Below are 11,042 nucleotides of genomic sequence, written 5' to 3'. Positions count from 1 at the left end.
TATATTATAGTAGGATATCAGTGTTTTGATAAAGTAATGTTATGTTTGATCATAGCTTCAGTGAACTTTTGAATCATCAGTTAAGATCCTTCTGCAAATAAAGGTCAAGAGTCTTAGATATAAAACAAATGAAGAAATCTACACGCCATAAGATTTGCAAAAGGAAACAAGTTGTATAAGATTGATGCAAGTTGAGCAATTTCTTGAAGAAATTTATATATGATTTCGGACAAATATCGATGAGTCATTATTGTGAGGGTGTCATTATATTGAAAGAGCAGCATAATGGTCTGTATCTGTCAATTTCATTTCAATCCTGTAACAAACTATAGCATAGTTGTATCGATTCCTTTCTGCTATGTCTCCTCTCTTGCTACCATTTTGTTCCTTAAAACATAACCAACTCAAAAAAATGAACAAATCTGTGTAAATGAATTAAAATTTTAACGTTCGTTATTTTTCTCTTTACAAATATTGAGCCACATGCATTAGATTTTACAAAGTTCAACATTTTTATGGATATAGCAGATGACAGGAAGAAAACTACAATATCAGGGGACGCTTTATTTACAACAAACTATAACTGACTCTTAATGCTCTTTTTATCATTTTGCTCATTAAAACATAACTGACTCTTAAAATATGAACAAATCAAATAAAAAAATAATGTAGACGGATGAAATTTTAACAATGTTCTTCATCTCTCCTCAAGAATGTGTTATGCCAGAATCTGATTCAGATTGGAGTATGGATAATCTGTTTCAGATTGGAGTGGTGACAAATGTGATAGAAAGAGTATTGCAACATATGTGTTCATGCATGGAAATGCACCAGTCTCATGGTGTTCAAATAAAGAGGTAGTAGTGGCTTTATCATCTCATTGTGTTCAATAGTTTCTTGTCAAGCTCAATGGTCGAGCATGTTAATGTATAGGCTGAACTTGTAGGAGTACACATATAGAAACGAGATTTCACTTTCTAAAGGAGCAAGTGAGTAGAGAGAAACTTGAGCTAGAGTGTTGCATGACAGAATTGCAAGTGGCGGACTTGCTGACAATGTCATTGAGGAGTAGCACTTTTGATAGTTTGAAATAAGGTGTATTGGTCATTGCATTTCAAATTAGCTTAGACATTAGTTATTGTGATTAATAGTGTAACCTGTGTGGTAAGAAACAAGTTACTGGAGTCTTAAATGTAACACCTATCAGAAGCAGACATATTAGGAACAGATCAATTTGGTTCTTTTTTCTTATGCAACTTTGAATGGCTGCAAATAAGTTAAGTGGACAGATATAGAGGCTGAAAAATGACTAGCTGGAAAAATTGTACTTTTTTCTGAGGCAATTAAAAGTTTTAGGACTTGAATATTAATCTCTAATATGAATATATATAGAGAAAACTGTGAATGGAAAGCTTGTGTAAAGGCAGCTGATAGCAATGTAGAACTGATTTAAACCGACAGTGCATTTACTCTAAACTCAGCTTATATATATACCCTTGGTTAAATTTGGTTGAGCCATAATATCTTCCCCTATTTCTACAATCTGAGATGAAGGGATGGTTACATTAAAATCGACTTATGAGACGTGCATAGAAAGCCTCTGGTGATCCGTCCGCTTAAACGCTATACAGTAGAGAAGATCAAAAGCTTATTCAGTTTATAACAGACAAACATGAATAGTACTTAAAGTTGTTATTTTCTTCGTATTTTTCAATATGAACTTACTCTGCGTGGATTGACTGTAAATGCAAAGAACATTATTATTAAACAACCATTTCTGATACCGATTCAATTTATAAGTTTCTGATACCGATTCAATTTATAACTATATGTTATCACGAATGGCAGCATATACATGATTCAAAGGACACCCTAAATTTAGAGAAATTAACATAACAATGATCAGCATATACAATGATCATCAGGGTGAATGAAATATGTCACATATCTCCTCAGATAATTTTCCTTCAATTATTCAAGCTATTGCATGACATGTGAGATCATACAATGGATTTAATTGAAGGTATTTTGCTGCAAGATTCTCTCAAGCATATGATGATCAACATGACTAACATCTCCGAGGTATTTTACATTATCAATAGCTTTCTCAACCGAAGATGTTTGATCCTTTCTCTTCATCATAACAGGATTCCTTTGAAACAAAAGCGGGTGACGATGATGGCTTCTTTCTTGCAGATATTTCATCCCTTCTCATCATAATAACTGAATTCACAAAAGTGAACTGAAAACAAGTAACAGTAAATACTAGTAGATACTGACTTTGCAAATAATCTTCTCTTTTTTGATGCAACCCTAATGGAGGCTTTCATTCTATATATAGTATCAAATATGTTTGATTTTTAAAGAGATAAGATTCGATTTATTTTTAAAACAATTCTTTCTACGATATATTTTTAAAACAAATCTTTCTAGGTGTGTAACAAAAAAAATCTTTCTATTAACCAAAACAAAAAAATACGTAACAAACAAATCTTTCAATTAACCAAAACAAAAACAAAAAAAACATATCATCTAGGTGTAACAAAAAAGATTGTAATTCCCTAAAAAAAAAGATTCTAATTATCGGCTGTCATGTCTTTTTAATGAACTAGTGTAATTACTTGGCGTTGTCCGGGTTAGACATATAATCAAGGATGACCAAAATTTTGTATTCATGGTATCCGCAAATAAAATTCATCACGGAGACGGTACGGGATGAATATCTTAATGGCCACACATGAATAGAATAAAATAAACCATATTTTTAGTGCTCTTAAATTAATCGATGCACAGACGAATGAAATTAGCTAGATTAAGTAAAATTATTAACACATAGAATAAAATATACATTTTTTTAAGTACCCACAGAATTCTTAAATTAGTATAAAATTATATAATTTTCGTATTATTTAAATAAAAAATCTCAACATGAAATAAAATATACCTGGATTTCCTAATCATTGATTTTTGTTTGACTAGTAATTTGTTGCCAAAGTGGAAATGTGCGATATAATATTTTTGTCTCATCAGCATTGATTTTTGTTTGACTAGTAATTTGTTGCCAAAGTGGAAATGTGCGATATAATATTTTTGTCTCATCAGAATAGATCGAATAAGCCTAAGTGGTGTCAACTTTGGTAAGAGCTTGACATTATAACTTCAAGAGACATTGTTTAAATCTCACATGGAACAGTTGTAGAATGACCATTAGTGCCATAATATAATAATAAAATTTAAGGAATAAATTCTACATAAATTTCTTCTAAAAGAAATCTACATAATGTCAATTATTTTATAATAATCCATTTTTTGTATAAAAAAAATCATTTTGCACGTTGATATTTGCAAATATTTGTAAATATCTTAATATCGACTAATACTTGTCTAGCGAGTATTCATACGAATGCGAGAACGACGTAGATATCATTTTTATCAAATACAAAGAGTTAACTACTATTTACCCATGAACACTCATTATCTTCATTCTCCTTGATAATAATAGTACAACAACAACTACAATAAAATTATTATTATTACTATTATAAATAATAATCATAAAATAATAATAATAATAATAAATAATAATAATAATAATAATAATAATAATAATAATAGTAATAATAATAATAATAATAATAATAATAACAATAATAATAAAGTAACACTTCATTTGAAAAGAAATAATCATTATTAAAAAAATAAAAAGAAATAATCTCAAAGTATAAAAAGAGTGAGAGAAAAAAAGTATTGATAGAATCCAGAAAATAATACAAATCTTACGATAATTGATTCAAAATTGATAAATATTTATTTGACATTCAAAATAGCAACAACAAATTTTTGTTAATATATAAGGAAATAAACATCTAAGAAGAACAAATGATAAAACGTTGATAAATTTAGCTTTTTCTATTGTTGCTTGACTAGGATAATTTAACCTAATAATAATAAAAGTTGTTACAAGGATAATATAACTTAATAATAATAAAAGTTGTTACAAGGATACTATAATCTAATAATAAGAATAAAATTTCTACCAATGATAATATCGAGATTTTAAAATTAATGTAAGGATAACTTTGGCAATGCAATACAATTTTAAAGAGATTGTCTCCCCTCTCCTATGAAAAATTCCAATTTGGGGGAAGAAAAAGTGGGTTTGAAGGATTTTGCTTCCCTCCTATCCCCTCCCCTCCCCTTTTAAAAATTGAATCAAACACGTCAAATTAAAAATATTCCCTCCCCTCCAAAATTCTTAAACCAAAAGGACTCAGTGTATGATTCTTAACTAGTAATTAATTGAAGGAGAAAACTTAGGTGGCATTTCCTTAGGCGCTTTTTGTATGATTCTTACCTCCACTAGAATGAAAACATATTATAGTGAAAATAATTGCTATGGGAACCTCATAACTATAGTGAAAATAATTGCTTTTTTAAATTAAAGAGTCAAATCTCATAACTTTTATGAAAAATTTAATTATTAATTGTAATGAATAATTATTTTTTTTACAAAAGTCAAATAATAATAGATATTTTTTATATAAAAAATAGATTATAAGAATTTCACCAAAAGAAAAAAAAATTATAAGACGAGTTTAATTTCCTAAAAAAAAAAAGAGTTTTATATAGATAAATTAAGGAATAAGATTTGTACCTAAAAGAAAGGAACAGCTTAAAAAATAACGATATCAATAACTAAAAAATGAAACCTAGTATTAATGAAACCCTTTGGATCGATGATGTGGCATAGTTGGATCTCATTGATTGCTTATTGAAGGATTAATGGTAGAGATTAATTGGTAATGGATATATAAGCAACAATTATACGCTCTCAAATTTTCACTCTCAATTCAAAACAAACCCTATTCTGCTAGGTACTCTCCATTCCTTCATGAACAAGAAAATGTCTCATAAACCAACAACCAATGCCAAATACCCTTCTTTCTCTTTCATTGATACTAATCATGCTGGAAAACAAAAGATTACATGGTTTTTTTCTTATTCTGTTCCTACTCATAATCACAATGATGTTGGAAGACAAAACAAACACTCATGTGATGTTTGCAACAAGGTTTTTACTTCTAACAAAGCATTGAATGAACATAAGAGGTGTCACTCTCAAAACGGTATTACTAACACACCAACTGCGGCACCATCTTCCATTGATGATCAGTTTCTACCCCCCAAGAAACGGCAGGCGCTCAGAAGAAAAAGATATATGGATATCGATGATGATGATGATGAAGTTACTGCTGCTGAAAATATGTTGCATATATCTCGCGAGGGTTATGAAGGATCAACTGCCAATATCGATGTGAATCACAGCGGCACTAAAAGGCAAAAAAATCCAAGCAATATGGATTTGAATGAGCTTCCAAGTGATGATTTTGAAGTTAATGAGGAGAAGAAGATTAACGAAGCTGAAACTGAAGTCGACTCAAAAGTTGTGAAGAATTTTGATTTGAACGAGCTTCCAAGTGATGATTTTGAAGATGAATCCAATTAGTGTCTCGTCTTGGTTTATATCTTTTTAATGATTTTGAATGATGTTATGGTTTTTGTGTGGGATGAATACCCTTGATGTTATCTTGTAATTTGCCTTAATTAGAAGTGTTTTAGTTAAAATATCATCATGAATTATTGAGCAATTTGCTTACAAGATATATATAAAGTTTAGATTATCAATTTTTACCTTTTACATTTGTCTTAGTCTTCTAATTTGTACTAAATTAGTATGAAAATAGGATGGAGTAAAAAATACTTTTATGTTTGATTGTTATGCAACAAATAAAAAATCTTATTGCATAAACAGAAAGTAAATAATATTTGTACAATTTATATAAGTGCTTGGAATTGTTGATTCTTGAGAATGGCCAAACAAATAGCAGTAAACGTGCTTCTGACTTGTCAATGATTCTGTAGTGTAAATTCCTCCCCTGCTTCAGTATACGAGAAAATCCTTGTTCGACGCATGGTATTCAGAGGATGAATGATTCCCGGTGCAATTCAGAATTTTAAAGATAAGAAGATAAGAAAAAGTTGTATTTTACTGAATGATGAGATTGTGGCTTACATATGTTGACCAAGTGAAAAGCACTCAAATAACAAATTTGCTTAAACATAAACCATAGGTTAAAAGATGGACAATTCTCTAACAGAATCGTTCCCCATTGGATTTTCCAAAGTTCAATTTGTTTTTGCTTATAAAAATTCAGACCTAGAGCAAGAATGAAAAACAAAATTCAGACCTAGAGCAAAAAAATGCTTATAACATTTTTTGAAGGAAATTTTAAGTAAATGTAGTTCCTAGGAACAAGAAATCATCATTTCAATCATTTAAATTATTGAAAGAAACAAAGATCTTTGATCATCAAAACAACATCTAAGAGTCATCATCAAAGTATAAATTGGGTTCATTTTCACATCATAACATAAGTAACTTGTTCTCCAAGACTCTGAAGTCCACACTTGAGAATGTAGTGTAACGACTATATTTCGAGCTTGTTCTCCATGATTCTCATGTCCCCACCTTCTCTATAAAAACTCAACTATTCACAATTCACAAGATTAAGAGATTGCACACAAACCTTGGACCAAGGTAGTAAGAGTTTTCACATCTAACTCCAAACCCCGATTTAGATATTTTTCAACAACTGAAAATGTAAAACCCAATGGAATTCAACTCCAACTAAGAACAGAGCGAAACAACGACATTGTAGCGTTTGAGTTTGACCTTTGATGATAAGATCTTGTTGAACAAATGTGCCGAGTTGGTGTCTGTTTGCACGAATTGTAATCTTGTACTGGTTGGTCAAGGTTTGGTAAAAATGTGACTTTTTAAGTTTGTGTACAAGTGAAAAGGTTTGGTAAAAATTAAAGGTTTGGTAAAAATGGTGACTCTAACAATGTTTAACTTAGCTACAAAAATGAAAAGGCTTCTTGATAGTCTACGCCATAAGTTTGGGTACAGTCTTTGGCCACTAATCTTGTACCGGTTTTGTGGTACTTTTGCAAATTGGTTCGCACGAATTGTAATCCGTGGAAACCGAAGAACCGGTGAAATGAGACAAGTGAGAGAAGATCGAAGAAATAGGACGAAGATGTTGAGTAGAGATAAAAGAGAAAGGAAAGCATTCGGTGGAGCAAATAAATTTTGCAAGAAAGTCTCTTTGAAGTTTGGAGAAAAATATCCTGTCTTGCAAAATAACACCAATAAATAAGGAAGAAAAAAAAACGAAATAAAAGTAAATATTAAAAATTGTTTTGGGAAGTGGACACTGGTTGTTGCAAATTGCAATTTTGGCTTTCTATAAAAAAAATAACAACGAATCAGCCCCCTAAGTTTACCCCCTTTTACACTTTTGGCTCCCTGTACTAATTTTGACTGGGGCATACGTGGCACCCATATTACTTTATTTATTAGTCTTAATTGCAATTTTGGCCTCCTAAGTATCACAATCTTGCGATTTTTTGCAATATTAATTAAATATTAATAGGTTTTTAGTATCGGAGCAGAGATAGAGTTAGGCACTTGGAAAAGACTTCCATTGGATCTAAATATTTAGGGTGTTTTGGATGGAGGGTTTAAGAGGGAAAGGGAGGGGAGGGTTTACTTTTCATTTTTAAATTACGGACACTGTGAAATATATTTTTTTAAAGTTAACATATTAACATGATAAATAATCATATAATACTTCAATCACTTTTAATTTATTTTAGAAAAACATGTTATATAGTCCGTAATTTAAAAAAGAAAAGTAAACTCTCCTCTCCTAAACCCTCAATCCAAACACACCCTTAGTGATTTCTTATTAAAAAAGCAATTAATTTCACTACAAACCGACACGAACCGAAGTTCTATATCTTCCTGTGTACCGAATTCTTTTCATGTTGCTTCCAATAAACTAGTACTTGTACGGCGTACCAACGGGAATTGTGAATTATATATGTGACAATCCAAAAACAAACCAAAAAAAAAAAAAAAAAAACTAACCACACACTTAACAGAGGTTACACACTTTACCGCCACAGTATAAAAATGAAAAGATTTTCTTGTTTTGCATAACTCTGCATGGTGACTCGCTATTGTCTTGCAATACTTCACTTTTTCTCTTTTCATTTTCTTCCATTAATCATATTTTTCATCTAAGTGCAATTTCCTTTAACATGGACCCAAAAAATCCCAAAGAAGAACTGTGAGTAGAGTACAATGCTGCATGCATTCATGCATGTTCTTTCCTTTTTCTTGCATTGCTTTCTTTCATTTTCTTTCGTAATATGAATCTTAATTGTGTGTTCTTTGTAGTTTTCGAAACTTTCTGTATGATTACTTCAAGAAGAAGGGATTGTCAAACACTGCTCAGATTTTCAAAAATGAAGCTCGAGTTTCCGGACATATTCCCCTTGGTATGCTTAATTTTGCACCCTTTTACTAATTTTTCTTTATTCATTTTACCCAAAAATTGTTTCTTCTTTGATGCTCCTTGCATTATTCTATTCATTTGCCTTATATTGATAATTGATATTGCTATAATATGGATAATTGAGCTTTTGTGTGATTCTACATATTCTTGTTTATCAGAATTTGATAAACAACCAAATGGATTGTTGTACGACTTCTGGAACTCAAACTACGGAACTTCCAGTCAGAGTCAGGTTATATATCATGGCTAAATGTTCAATTTTAATCAATGGTTCTTGGTTTTATATATTTTGCAACACAGTCATATATTACTCAATTTTCAGGCCCCAAAAGTTGGTGCTACAATGGACAATACCCCTCAAATAATTCTGGATAAATATTCTATTCAACACCATGCAAGTAAGTTTCTATTCTTTACATCTTTGGCATCACAATTCTGTCATTTCATATACTTCACAAAATCCTTGTTAGTTAGTATCTTGCGAACTATATATTGCAACTCGTAACTTCAGTTATGAAATTGAGTTATTCAATGTTTATTTTTATTTCTTACACAAGGTTTTCTAAGCAATCAAAAGCTTTTGTCCTGCGATTTTTCATCTGATGGAAAGATTATAGCAAGTGGTGGGATTGGGGCAAGTGATGAGAATGGGGCGAAGGTGAATAATCAATGCGATAAATTTTCCACTTCCATTTGTTTACTGTCACTTTTTCTATGTGTCTATCCAATGTATTTATCCTTATATTATGGTTTATATAGCCTTTCATTTGCTACGTGGAAAGCCGTGCTTCTGTTACTGCATTAGAGTCAGATTTAGATACCATCTTAGAAGTTAGATTTCAACCAAAATCAACTAGATTTGCAACAACTTCTCGTGATGGAACAGTAAAACTATGGGATGCAAAAAAAGTGAGTCTCTTTCTTTTCATATCCCCCTTCAACTCCCTCTTCTGCATCAGTTCTTCCTTTGTAATTTGCAAAAAAAGTGAGTTTCTATTTTTTATGTATAGCCCGAGAAAGCATTGTTCAATTATGTTGTACATAATGGAAAAGTAAGATCATTGGACTTCCACCCAACAGAAGAAATTATTTGCTCATCTGATGGCAATGTAATTAAAGTATGGGATCTTAAACAGCGTGCCACGATTAAAGAATTACAGGTCACTCATCTTTTACTATTCAAAACTGAATAACAAGTACTCACCACAGGTCACTTAAGTACAATGACTTGTATAAAAATGAATTGCAGGCAGGTGGAAGCCTAGTGAGATTTCAGCCTGGATCTGGGAGGCATTTGGCAGTTGCTAATCAAAATGTTATCACCATACATGATTTAAAGGATCCCAATGTTCGGATCAATCTTCAGGTGAGCTTCAAATATCGTATATAAGTTGTGAATCATGGCACTAGTGTTACTGTACAATTCTGTCTGAAACTCTGAATCTCGTTCCCTATTAGGGACACACCAAAGACATCTATTCCATGTGTTGGGATGTCACTGGGAAAATGATTGCCTCTGTCACTGAAGATGATGTACGTGTTTGGTCGGTTTTTATGCTGAAACAGTGCATGTATAAGTATCCATCAAATGGGAACAGGTTTCAGTCCGTCATATTCCATCCTCGATACCCTGACGTCTTAGTTATTGGTGGTTTTCAGGTAATTAAATACTTCCCTCCGCTACTATTATGATCGTTGTGTCCCATCTATATCTCCATTTAAGTAACTGTTACAGAGGGACCAAAACCAAGGTTTCTTTATTTGTTGGCTAATTAGGGTTTCCATTATTCTTAATGAACCATTACTGGTATCTATTTATGTAGCTCATAAGAATATAGATTTCCATCTGGTTCCTTTGAAAAAAAAGAAAACAAAAATCATGAGAATTTCAGCTTAAAGTTGTTCCCTTTGATTCTTATGTAACAAGTACAAAAGTTATTGCATAAATATTAAATAATCTGAGGACAACTTATTGCAGTGCTTGGAATGGTTGATTCTTGAGACCGGGCAAAGATTTAATAAAAGAAGTGCCTCTGATATATCAATTACTGGACTAGCAGCTTCAACAGCGCAAAATGAATTCCATATTGCATCAGCTAGCAATGATTCTATGGTGAAGCTATGGAAATGAAATTCTAGTTAATGTCTCTGTGCTATGGTGTGAATTTCTCCCCTGCTTCAGTTTCTAAGATTTGTTAGATAATCTTTGTTTATATGTACAACTCGTCTTGTAACTAGTCACGTAGTGAAAAGAGTTTTGCTGTTGATTGAGGCCAGTATAGATGTAATCAAATAAAACATGTGTTTGTTTCTCGATGGAAATGTTCATGAAATTACGATGTAATGATCAAATGAAAATGTACTGCATATATAAGTAACAAAAGAAAGATTGCGGGCTTCTCATCATGTTTTTCTATATTATAGGAGGACGGTGTTTCAATAAGTAATGTTATGTTTGATCATACTTTCCCTAAACATTTAGCAGGTTAAGATCCTTCTGTGAATAAAGGTCAACTGTCTTAGATATAAAAACGAATGAAGAAATCTGCATACCATAAAGTTTCCAAAAGGAAACAAGTTTTTATAAGATTGATGCATGTTGAACAACCTTTTGAAGAA

General features: G+C 31.4%; 1 protein-coding gene across 1 annotated transcript; it reads left to right on the top strand.

The window, feature by feature from the left end:
• The first annotated feature begins 8,166 nt into the window (after positions 1-8,166).
• On the top strand, positions 8,167-10,575 carry LOC146932345 (transcriptional corepressor LEUNIG_HOMOLOG-like). Its single transcript, XM_085707752.1, has 10 exons — positions 8,167-8,195; positions 8,306-8,406; positions 8,582-8,655; positions 8,746-8,821; positions 8,981-9,081; positions 9,183-9,332; positions 9,434-9,583; positions 9,673-9,789; positions 9,882-10,082; positions 10,402-10,575. Exons 1-10 carry the CDS (start codon positions 8,167-8,169, stop codon positions 10,552-10,554), a joined length of 1,152 nt encoding a protein of 383 aa, XP_085563878.1. The 3' UTR covers positions 10,555-10,575.
• The last annotated feature ends 467 nt before the right edge of the window (positions 10,576-11,042 follow it).

This window comes from Medicago sativa, chromosome 4 (genome assembly GCF_051527215.1).
Source record: "Medicago sativa cultivar Bolivia chromosome 4, Bolivia_mono, whole genome shotgun sequence".
In the NCBI taxonomy this organism is placed as follows: Eukaryota; Viridiplantae; Streptophyta; class Magnoliopsida; order Fabales; family Fabaceae; genus Medicago; species Medicago sativa.
Note: the sequence above shows the minus strand (reverse complement) of the source record. Positions and strands in the feature narration are given on the sequence as shown.